General features: G+C 36.6%; 1 protein-coding gene across 2 annotated transcripts; it reads right to left on the bottom strand.

Moving 5' to 3' along the window:
- Positions 1 to 1,902: 1,902 nt before the first annotated feature.
- LOC107789665 (importin beta-like SAD2 homolog) lies at positions 1,903 to 11,934 on the bottom strand. Of its 2 annotated transcripts, none has more exons than XM_075229535.1 (21): positions 11,637 to 11,934; positions 11,276 to 11,448; positions 11,020 to 11,190; positions 10,202 to 10,312; positions 10,021 to 10,098; positions 9,098 to 9,294; positions 8,952 to 9,012; positions 8,555 to 8,629; positions 8,255 to 8,332; positions 8,072 to 8,134; positions 7,900 to 7,983; positions 7,662 to 7,816; positions 7,302 to 7,341; positions 7,063 to 7,206; positions 6,851 to 6,970; positions 6,555 to 6,770; positions 5,873 to 6,037; positions 4,484 to 5,159; positions 3,919 to 4,106; positions 3,035 to 3,167; positions 1,903 to 2,437 (listed from the first exon to the last, which is right to left on the bottom strand). In XM_075229535.1, exons 1-21 carry the CDS (start codon positions 11,773 to 11,775, stop codon positions 2,280 to 2,282), a joined length of 3,225 nt encoding a protein of 1,074 aa, XP_075085636.1. In that variant the 5' UTR covers positions 11,776 to 11,934; the 3' UTR covers positions 1,903 to 2,279. The 2 variants fall into 2 exon arrangements, with proteins under 2 accessions (XP_075085636.1, XP_075085635.1); XM_075229534.1 differs by having other exon boundaries at positions 5,873 to 6,049; positions 11,637 to 11,933.
- Between the last annotated feature and the right edge of the window lie 220 nt (positions 11,935 to 12,154).

Below are 12,154 nucleotides of genomic sequence, written 5' to 3'. Positions count from 1 at the left end.
TTGTATAAAAATTGTATAAAAATTGTATTTAAGTTGTATATATTGTAGTTGTATATAATTGGGTAGAAATAATATATGAAAGTGTAAATAAGTTGTAGATAAGTTGTATAATATATAATTAATTGTATGAAATTTATTTTTACTATGTATAAATCAGATATAAAATATACAAAAAATATATTGTATAAAATTTATATAAAAATAGTATTTGTTTAATAAGGAATAGTGTCAAGAACAGAGAAGTGGCTGAATCTGCAGCCACTTTCATCTATTTTCTTATAAAATTGAAACTTCTTTTGTGAATTTTAAAAGGGTGTATTGGTACTGATTTTTGGCTTGTTTATTTATAGAAAAAATATGAAGATGTGAACAGACTAATTTTAAGCGTGAAATTGAGGCGCTGGATATTTGGTGATTGGTATTATAATCTGATTCGATATTTTATCCCTATTAGTATTCTCCGTAAGATGAGGGCCACTGGAGGTGGTGAGAAGAAGAAATGAAACTTGTATCCTTGTTGATATCAAAGAACCCAGTTAGTTAATTCACTAGCTTTTATGTTTGCAATGTATTTTTGTTTTCAAGAACGAAGACTTGTGACTAAAAGTTTCCGATTTATGTTCCATGAAGATTCTGGAATTAGTGACATTTTAGACATTTTTGCCCAAAAAAAAAGATGTTGACATTGAGAAGATGGTAATTATTGATTTTCGTATAGGAAGATTATCATATATTAAGGGGGGAGAAAAATAAGGAAAGAGAAGAGGAGAGAAAAAGGAAAAGGGTGTAACTAAATCCCTTGATTGAAGGCACAAATAATGGATTGGGAGCCTTTTAAGGTGGATTGTATATATATTATAACTAAAATGTGTTTAGGTCGGGTAAATACCAAAACATGAATATTTTTCGTAATAAGGTTTCAAATATTGTATATGAATGAAAAAACCCCTTTAAAGTTTTGGGGCAACAGGTGGAATACTTTTTTATTGGGTGGGTATTTCTGTTCAAGACCCAATTCTATTCGTGTCTAATGAATAATGGCTTGATATTCTAAATGAATATGCATAGCTGGTTTATCGCCACACTGGCAGCAGCAGGTGAATTAGCCTCTTGGAACTATAGTCTAGAAAAACCATTGAGGAAAACTTACTACGGTGTGCCAACAATTTTATAATGTGTGAATGTGTGGTCTTATAATTTTAGCCGTGATAATTGACTATTCATCAATGAATATAGTTAGCCCAAACTTCGATTCCCACCCTTCCCTTATCATAATTTCATCTGCTGCTATTACAATCATCCATTACTAATGACTTGCCAAGTAAATACTTCAATTCATCTCGAATGAAAGATGTTACTCTTAATTGATCCAAAGACTTTCATCCAATTCTTATGCTATTGCTAGTGCTTTTGAGAAAAACAATAACTTATCGTGGCCGTTTCGGAGGTACTACAAGCTGGGGTTATATGTTACTAGCACTTCCTTTATCTAACCCTTTGGAGTGCTCCGGTAGCATATTACAACACCAGTTAACCAAATCACACGATGTGCGATCTGCTTTGCGTTTCCTAGGAACAGCGTCGGACCAAGTCCAGACTATATGAGTTTTAATAGCTAGAAGATAATACCATTAACAGTAGTTCTCCATAAAAATATAGACGCTTGAAAATATTTGAGTTCCATATATGCTTGACAAAAAAAACAATTTCCCGAACAAATAACAGGCCACTTGATGCATACTAGAATACACTGACCTGATTTTGATGATCGCAAGTTGCAACAATTAGTTAAAGTTTACATCAACTGCACGGCAATATATTATCTAGTGTTACGTTGTGTTGCAAATCAGTGTAAAGCATAGATTCTTTTGCACAAAGAAAAAAATGACACGCCAACAGAGCTCACCAAAGCCAAACAATAAATTTCTTTTACAGTAAAAAGAACACCATTTCTGCTTAGGAACAAACTAATTCGAACAAATGGATACATGTTTAGGAGATCTGAACTTCCCAAATTTAACTTCTCTTTCACTGTTGACCTATTCAATCTTTTGGACCAACTGCAGCTTTTTGACAAAGATGTCTGATAAATACAAATGACTCCGAGTGGCACTCCAATAGTTATGAGACTTTTACATAGAACAGCCCAACTTCAGCACAACAGCAGGGCCAATACAAGAATAAACAAAATAATCAACCACCAACAGCACACCGAACAACAAGAATTACAGCAATCGGGGTTTGAAAAAAAGAGGAATGCGAAGAGCATGTATGAAATCCTATAGCTGAGGTTGTTGAAAGTATAATTTACATTGAGGAAAGGCCTCCAAGAAACTTGAAGTCAGTTCTGGTGGCAACTGTAGCCGTAAAAGCACTTGGTGATATCTTTCAATTACCGAAAGCACAGTGCTCTCCAGATCCACATCTTCCAGACAACCTGAAGTAATCGAAGAAATTTAAGGGAAACAAAGCAATAGAAATTTAAAAAATGAACATCAATGCTGATGATATTAAACACAGTAAAAGAAGACGCAAATACTTAAGTTGTCAACCTCAACTAGGATGTGATTAATCCTTACTTAATTGTGATATCTGAGCTCAATGGATATAAAAGATGCATATAACCAACTACGACAATGTTGAGATTGAGGTATAGTTAATTGATTGAAACTTGAGAGAGAAGAGCCGCTGAAGCAGCATTGTTTAAATGTGATAATCCACAGAAGATATTGTCAACATGACACTGATTCAGTCTGTTTTTTACATCTAGGAATTTTGACGACAATTTCGAACTTTGACAAGTAGATCATCTTGTGAACCAAGATAAAAATCATTATGATTGCACAGTAATGTTGCTGATTTAATGAGCAGTAGAAATGAAGAGTTGATCGATTTCTTTACTTCTATAAACAGCCAGGAGAGATTGATTTTCTCTACTTTTATAAACAGCTAAATAAGTAATCTATTTCACCCTGCACCTCAAATGTCTGCATCCTAATGGTATTTTCAAGAATGAGAGCGTTGGCAGGCTTACCCAGTTCAATTTCTTGCTCTTGATCTTCTACATCTCCTTCCACAATGGTCCCATTTTCCATTTCTACGGCTGTCTTGGCGCATCTCTCCAAGAACTCTTCTTCAGTTTCTTCGAGTTCATCATCTTCGGAGTCCTAGCATTGAATTAAGAACAATAACAATCATCTTTCATTATCTATTGCAAAGGTTTTATAAAATGTATTTTATGTGATGAATGTACAGTCGCATAGCATGTGAGAGGTATGGGGATTGTACTCCACATCTCCATTTTACTTATCAAAAGTTTATGATATATGATGAATGTATAGCATATGCTCACTATTCCTTACTTCCACTACATGCTTTTCATGCCTGTATGATGGAGCCAACAAACAGAAACCACGGATAATGAACGCAAAAAGACAACAATATGACATCATTGACAATTTCTGTGATATTATATATAAACACTATAGACAAGGTGATTATGAAAAACAAAAAGGCAGTGATAATCATCTTTTTCGAGTCACAATATGTTATGTAATGAAAAGAAAAATGTATTTCCATTAAGAAAGCTGGTGAAATATGAGAAAATTTCAACTTACATGGAAGGACCACAATTAAGTGGAGCCATAATTTGCTAATGAGGCAAAACTCATGTCAGAAGGCTAAGGAATTCTCGTGAATGTAAAGACTCATAGTCACTTGTATTTCGGTAACCAGAAAAGAGGGAGAGTACAATGTTACTGTTCCACAAATAGAACATACCTTGACCATAACGAAAAGTAGGTCATATGAACGTGATGACCATGTAAACAATGGGTATGCAATTTTTTATTTTTTTTGGGGGGGGGGGGGGGTTGCCATAGATAATTAAACAAGACAGAATTAGTTTGGTGATCTGACCTCTTCATCATCTTCTTCAGTTTCCTCATCACCAGAAGCCTGATCTTCACTTTCTTCATCTTCCTCTTCCTCCAGTTCTTTTAACTTCAGAAATGCTTCCATCAGTGAAGCAACGCAATCATGTAGCAACAAACTCCCTTCATTTAGCCATACTATCAGCTTGTCAAGAGATTGTGCGAGTGTCATCACTGGTAGTAAAATAGGAAAAAAGCAGACACAGAGACAGTTGCTGATGAGATTCTCAGGAGGAAGTTCTTTATAAGATTGATGACAAATGGCGGAAAAACTGAATATTTAAAAGGCAAAGCAAGTTAAAACACAATAGTGAACCACAAGGTATAATAATAATTAGCGTAAGTTTGCAACATAAGAACATACACTTTAGCTGTGGACAGATAAAAAGATCAAGATAACATCAGTAGCATTTTCCAGAACATAAAAAATGGCTCATGTAAAGCCATGGCATCACCAAAATATATGTTGCCCTGTAAGAGAAATGTCAAGCAGGAAAGTCCCTGATTGAACTAAAAAAATTAGTTGGGAAAAAATGAAATAGAATTCTAACCAGCCAACTTGATCTCAGACTCTGATGACAAACTATGCTCAAATTTGCTTGTTGAGATAATTGCCAAAGCGGATAGAAAGACTGTAACGCTTTCATGTTCGATGCCCTCTAGAATATTCTCTACCATATCCGGGAAACATAAATAACATGACGCTATTGCAAGCAACAAAGGTTTCCATAGAGGGACAGCCTTGCTTCTAAGCTCTCTAAAACGAGAAAATGCTGCGTGACACAAGGATATCACCAATGATTGCTTGAAATCGTCTCCTTCAGGTAAGTAACTGGGATTATGTAACAGAATGTGGACACAAGAAGCTGCCCTCCATACTGCAGATGGATACTGTGAGAAAGCTTCTGTAATGAATGCACCAATTCCTTCAAGGATGGATTTTTGAGGAGCAGGAGGCAACGGCAACTTCCCCACAAGAAAATTCTTCAAAGCAAATTTCCTGTCTAGACTAACAGCTTTCTTGATACAGTTAAAAATAGATAAATCCTCTATCTCCTCCCATGCATGCCAATCAGCTATGAGATCTGACCAGACCAGCATCAGCTCTGAGACCTTTAGCTTCAAAAGATCATCAGTTTCGGTAATTCCTTGCAAAATGAAACCAAGCAACGTGGAACAATCATCGACACATGATGCAGGGGGCACTGACAAGGCAACCTCAGGTTCCTGATAATTGCAACAAATAATATGAGAAGATAACAAGAGAGTTGAGCACATCAGAAGCAAAAGAAATATTAAGATTCTTCTAATCACACTGTTATCCCAAGTGAGACATTGACCAGTTAAGTACAAGAGGCAATGACCAGTTAAGTACAAGCTGAATCTAACAGGAATTCTCATTGGTGGAGGAACTGGATCAGAAAAAAAGAGGGATTCTAGTTGTAAGGTATCTAATGAAACCATTGCTGAAATTGGGATCTTATTCAAAGAAAACGGTATCAAATATCTGGAGCTTCTTTTTGTGCTAGGTCAAGGATCCAGTAGGTAGCCACTCCTTTCTCGGAGAACCGTACATGAGACTTCTGCCTCATCCTGAGCTTCCATCAATATATGAACAGCTTTGGATCGTGCATGAGAAGCTAACAGGCTTAATCTATTAAAGGTTGGTATGGATTTCGCAATACAAATCATACAACTATTATAGTATAAACACTAGACTTAAGCTGCATCTAGCATTGAGGTGATTGCATTTTAAATATAGACACATGAGCACGAATAGGCTTCAGTCATGATGTTTTTAAAGGAAGTATTTTACTGAAGTAGTACTGAGCATGTTACTTTGACAAAAAGTAAAGAATGGACTATATATGCATACAAGCTTGTGTTTTTATCTAGCCATTCACTCTACGATTAATTTTGATACATGGCTCAAGACTAACCATCCGTAGAGCAGATCTTAGCCAGGCATGCTGTAGGAGATCTGAAAATGCTCTCATCATGGTTGCCTGACCAGAACGCCACAATTGACTTGAACCATCCTGCTCATTTTCTTCTGATGCAGAGTCTTCCCAACACTGAGCCATCACTGCTAGTGATGCAAAGCCCTGTTCCACCATCTATCAGATGCAAGTCAGTAATTGCAAATCTCAATATGCCTTATATTATATGTATGGATGAGTTTGTTTTTTCTTAATTTCAGATTTGGGTGAAGAGCGAGGTTGAATCTAGACACGCCGATGCACCCATTACCAGATCAGCATAAAAAAAGGATTTAAGATTGTGTTTCAAGGTACTTCAGTACAAGAAGGAATCATAAAGTTTAGTCCTATTCCTATCAAAGTAATGACTCTGGACCATGTAACATGACATGCAACGTGACTAGAAAAGATGAAGTTTCAAAGCAAGCAATCCAACCTATAGGACTTCCATTTAAACTATAAACAATGAATAGTGAACCACATAGCTCCATAAAATATTGAAATTTGCACAAGACACGTTCTCATTTTCATGCCAGTTACCAAAATGAAAATTACAATCATCAAAAGATTTGCTAAAGAATAAAAATACAAATACATCAGATGCATAAGAGTGCAGTAGTTGTAGTTGTAAATAAGAAGATACCTGAGGCCATGGCTCCAGATCTAAAGGTAACTTCTTTGAGATTTCTCTAACCAACAGACAAACAATATCTGGAATATGAGGTGCAATTTTTTCATTTCCAGCCTCGACCATAGTACTTAGAAGCTGAAAGTAAATGGAGCTATCTTCTTCTTCATCACCAATCCTATGACAAACCACTTGAAGAAGAGGTAACCACTCAGGTGGCATGTACTCATTCTGCAGTACCAAAGTACAGCATTATTTTCACTATCATACTTCAAGTGCATAAAATAGGCTAGCCATATTTAGCCACTTACTTCTACAAGTTGGGCAATGGCAGCAGCAGTTGTCACCCGCACAGGATAACTAGAAACACCCCCTATATCTGACATTGTTAACGCTTTCACTAATGAAGAATAAATATCAGCACTCATACCCTGTTGTGGAAAGAAAAAAAGGGAACTTACTCCACACAATGATTAATAGCAAAGGAGATGTTAAGAAGGTATCATCAAAAACATTATCCCACATCAGAAAGACATGAAGCAAGCTCTCCTAGGACCCAGTTTGCAGAGGCAATCAAATATGGTTGAGGAATTGATGTTTCATACAGTGGTAGCACCCGAGTTCTGACTAGAGTTTCCACAAATCCAGGCTTCTGCTCTGTTAGAAACTGAGAATACAACGATAGATAATTAATAAAAGTACTTAATCTTTTAATTATGAAAAAATACAATTTGAACTACTACTAGTATGATCTCTCCTTACATCCAAAAGGCTGCTATAGGCCATCAGGACTCCATAATACCTGTCAAAGTTTAGACAAGGAAATGAAAGTAAATCTCGTAGACAGGATGCAAGCATGATCAAGGAAGGTTAGAAAAAGAAGAAAAAAAAGGTCTGCATAAATGGCGAAACAAAGTAGGATAATTTTGTTAACAGCAGACCTTAGAGTTCAAGAATTATAGAGTAATAAAATGATGCTTAGAACAATAACAGAACAAATAGCCTCGACCATAATCATAATGAATTTTAAATAGTGGAGAACTTTCTGAATAGGTTCCTGTTAAATAGGTACTGAAGTACAGTGATATAAGACAATCTATTGCAAAGTTAAAGGATACTCACTCATTTACTGTGTTTTCTCCGTTATCAGTGGGAACAGGAAACTTTGACAAGTACGGAAGCACCAACAACTCCCCCATCGTGCTGTAACCTTTTCTTTTATGTTTATCTCCTTTCTTACGCTTTGATGAAGCTGTAGAAGTCTTGACTGGAGGTCCCTAGAGGTCAAAGAATAAATTATAGATAACTTTGTGCATTTTAATAGAAGAAGCTGGAGCTATATAAGTTATAGAAAACTAACCATTGATAATGAAATAACACCAAGCAAGTTTAAAGCACTTTTCCTTGCTGTAAACAGGTCATCTCTCCATCCAGAAATTTCTTCCTGCAGGATCATAAAATTCAGACACTAAAAAATTCTAAGAATGTTAAGAGTGTACAACTTATAAGGAAGTTCAAAGATTTGTACACACAAGGTCTGAGGGAAGATTTTTCCTTATGTACTCATCTGGATCTTCTTCCCACTCTGCTGTGTCCTACTTAGCAGACATAAGTCTTTAATCAGAACTTCAGAAAGAGTATGCAACAACAAAAGAAAGAAACTCATGTATACATGCAGACAGCAGCTTTTAAAGGCGAATTCTTGGAATAACCACCTTCTCATTCATCACAAGAGCTGGGAAGATTGCATAGTTCAGCAAGGAAGAAAAGTGGGGTGAAACCAGTCGCCATCCCTATTTCATATGATAATAATATAATTTAGCTTGGAGACTCCAAAGTAACCATAAAAGTAAGTTTCGAGAGAACCATGGATCAAGATAAATGCGTAAAAAGAGAAAGAAGCAAGAAGGTGAAAGAACAAGCAGGAAAATTAAGCACCATAGCCAGGTCGAGCTACAACAAACTAGTCAAGCAAAAGAGAAACTTTTGACCGTGAAGACAACTGAACAACTTACCGGACCTGTCTCTAGAACACGAGAAATAACATCAAAGGCTAATGAAATAATCCTTTCTGACAGTGAATCCAATTTCTGCACCAAATGAATAAGTAAATGAAGAGAGAAGATAGAAAATAAAAATGATCACAGAAAGAGTGAGAGATAAGGTAAATGTGTGGGAAAAACACTTACGAGAACAGCATACAAGTTCATGAGATAAAACAGATATTAAAATTTAGCAGATGTTCTGCTTATATGACAAAAATGTAGTGTAGTTAAAGAACAGTGAATCTGATGGTCGCATGCTGAATAAGAAAAAACTATTTACTACGCATTCCAGTGAAATAATATTATGAAACACCTGATACGAAAGTTCTGTTTTCTAGTACTATCAAGTAATGCCCGTCAGACTTACATTGATGATTTTGCTATGCTTGACAATTTCTGAAACGCATTTCACCATATCAGGCATCAGTCTGCCATTGTAAGAGAAGAAATGAGGAAAACCTGGATTTCTATATTTACATTCGGAGCAAATAAAATGCATTTTTGGCAGCATACTTGTCAGCAAACTTTCGATGCCTGGAGATTAGAGCACAGAAAATTAGCAGACTTCTCTTTGCAGTCTTCATCCTCAATGAATATCCATCTTTGCAAGTCGAACCATCATTTAAACTTAAAGAATTCAGAATCCGTATCAGATCTTGACAAATAGAAGGAAGCAAAGGAGCCAAGGCAGACGGCATGTGAGATCTCACCTATAAAATTGATGGGGACTTAGGATTATAATACTGCTCACAGTAAGCATATTCACAAAAGAAACCTTACTAGAAAAAGACGGGTGCTTCCAGATAAATATTAATTGGACGCATAAAAGGACAAGTTTAAAAAGCTCCCGGATAATTTGAACAGTTTTGGAAAAGAAAAATAGTGCATTGTCATCGGATACCATCAGATCACTTGATTTGGTAAACTGTTGTTTCTTTTTCCAAAAGAGGTTAAATAAAAGGAAGTGAGACTGTTCCTAAGTAAACCAAGCAACCAATTCTTTGAATGAAGCAAGATGTATTGTCCTGGCATAGCTGAACATCCATGCTTATCATTCACCTTTTTCCGGTTAGCTAAAGATCTGTGTGCATAAAGCTGTATTTAAAAGCACTTGTATTTCAAAGCTTCAAGATCACATGTGAAACATTGTAAAAAGAATCACTTTAGCTCGTGTAAATCATGTCTAGTGCCCATTTTCAGCAGAATTACTTTCACTTATAAACAACTTCATCTCCTCGAAATGCTAGATAATTGTATCTAGCAATTTCCTTATATCATTTTTGTTATTTTCTATATGCTCGAAGGTCTTTAGGCTCCAAGACTCCGAAATGTTGTCTTCTAACTTCTTAAGACAAACAATCAAAACAGAAGCTAGAGCTCAAATGATAGTTGACCTATCAAGGGTCAAACATCATGTGCTGTAAGTTTATCCTCACCGCCAAATAGACGCACTTGCATATGATGAGAAGGATAGTTCCCGTCTGCACTTCTGCTGTATGTTGGGCCTCTGGTACCTGTTTCATGCAACACCGAATCAGCACTTCTAAGATACTTTAAAGTAATACATCCCAATATAGAAGTAAGTAGAGGAAGAGGAATTTAGGAAGTTATGTGGACCTCTTCGATGCAGAGGTGAAATACAGCAAGTAAGGGTACAAGGATCTCTCTTGTAATAAGCTCTAGCTGTGGTGGAACCGGCTCCTTCGCAAGTTTTGGATTCAGAAAGTACTGCCATGAGACATAAGATGAGATCACTACAAGAACCTAGCAAGGAAATTTTTAGGACAGATTTGGAATAAATGAGGAAGTGGTTTAGTTAGTTATTCAGTCAAAACAACTTCGATTTTAAGCAAATTATAGAATGTTGTTGCAGCACAGATAAAACAGCTCTATCCTCATAAAGCTCAACCTAAAGCCTGCTTGATCACCCTACAAATTTTTAAACAAATCTTCAAACAATTAGCAAGCTGTGGGGTGGCCTTGCTCAGTACCACATGACAGCCAGCAAGGTTCTAGCATAGGCATATAATTCAACATAGTAAGAAACATACTGCGCATCAGATCTAAAGTTGCTCGAGAAATAGAGATAACAGAGGGGAAGTCATCAGTGTAATGCCAATGGAGAACTGAGACACGAAAACAAATGAAAAAAATTGCAAGTGAATACGAGGGAATAACAAACAACTTAAGATAACAGCAAAAGTGTCATTTCCTTAATGAGATGAATAGATAAACAAAGAAAATAGGAACCATGCATGCTATGAAAATCAACTTCATCATACTTCGAGATGATAGGAAAAGATCTGCAAGCGTCTAATTATGAACACAGCATTTCTGGGAAAAAAGAGTTGCCAGTTTAGAGAGTCAATTCCCCTCCAAGGTTGAAAAAAAAAAGTAACCTGGAATCAGAATATAGTTGAGACGTGTTAAAGTACCTGGAAGGGTCTAATGAGTGAGTGAAGAATGGTGAGCGCATTGATGGTTTTCCATTCAGAACTGGGATTCTTATCAATAAGATCGCTACGCTGAATGACGGACCTCAGCTCAGGCACAAGCTCAGGCCAGGAATCCTTCTTCACGAACTCAACTGCAACGATTGAGCGAAACTGAAAACAAGGAGAACAAAAGATAATTAAAACATCCTCATTAGTTACATGCAAAAGAACAAAAAGTTATGCCCAAAACGCTTACAGCTTCAACTAATACTTTAAGAGCCGTAGGTTCCGCTTGAAGCAAAGCACATACAAGTGCATCTCTAAACGCTTTGGTGATTTCTAAATTTGTCTCTGTAGATTCGATTCTTCGTCTAATGAAGTTCTTGAGATATGTGGCTCCAGCTACTTTCTGACCTCCGTTCTCACCTCCTATACCAAAGGTCATCGAATTTAAAATATAGCACAGAGATTTAAAAAATTTTAACCAACACAGAAATTAAATTTCAAAACGACAACATTACGCAAAAGCATAATCGGATAACTACTCCTTCAAAGTCAAAACCTCAATTAGTGAAACGAAATCAGCATTTATAAAATATATCGGAAATGCAGAGTACCTGTGGCGATAGATAGCAGACTGAACGGAAAGTTTGGGAGAGTAGAGAGGCGATCGAGAGCATCCATGGCGACATGGACGACGGCACCGTCAGGGCTCAGTGTTTGGTTGAGGAGCTGAGCAATTTGATGAATTTCCATGGCGTATGTGTGGTGGCGCAGCGGCAGAACCCTAGCAAAGACTGCAGCTACAAACACTACACAAGTTGCCAAAAGGAGCTCTAAAAAAAGTAATTTTGGCAAAAATAGCGATTGGCTGCAGTGCTGGAAGCGCGGGAAAGTTGCTACTGGCGCCGTCTTTTTTTTTTTCGTAAAAGATAATTTAAAGACTTCAATGTACATTTGGAATAGTAACATATACCGTAAAAATCGGTTAGTGTGATTATCGAGCTCGAATTCAAGTCGAACTATTATACAAAGTAAAATTATCGAGTTTATGAGACAGATACCGATCAACACTGACCCCGAATCAATACAAGGATGCGAGTCAGAATCGAGCTCGAGTCAAGATCGAGAGCTC

This window comes from Nicotiana tabacum, chromosome 14 (genome assembly GCF_000715075.1).
Source record: "Nicotiana tabacum cultivar K326 chromosome 14, ASM71507v2, whole genome shotgun sequence".
NCBI classification, from domain to species: Eukaryota; Viridiplantae; Streptophyta; class Magnoliopsida; order Solanales; family Solanaceae; genus Nicotiana; species Nicotiana tabacum.
Note: the sequence above shows the minus strand (reverse complement) of the source record. Positions and strands in the feature narration are given on the sequence as shown.

Excerpts from the sequence above, each read along its gene's own strand:
- LOC107789665 (XM_075229534.1), bottom strand. The coding sequence starts at position 11,775 with ATGGAAATTCATCAAATTGCTCAGCTCCTCAACCAAACACTGAGCCCT. Across the intron at positions 6,050-6,554 it reads ATCTGGAGCCATGGCCTCAG|ATGGTGGAACAGGGCTTTGC; the intron begins GTATCTTCTTAT and ends TGCATCTGATAG. Across the intron at positions 4,107-4,483 it reads GTCTGAGATCAAGTTGGCTG|TGATGACACTCGCACAATCT; the intron begins GTTAGAATTCTA and ends TTTTACTACCAG.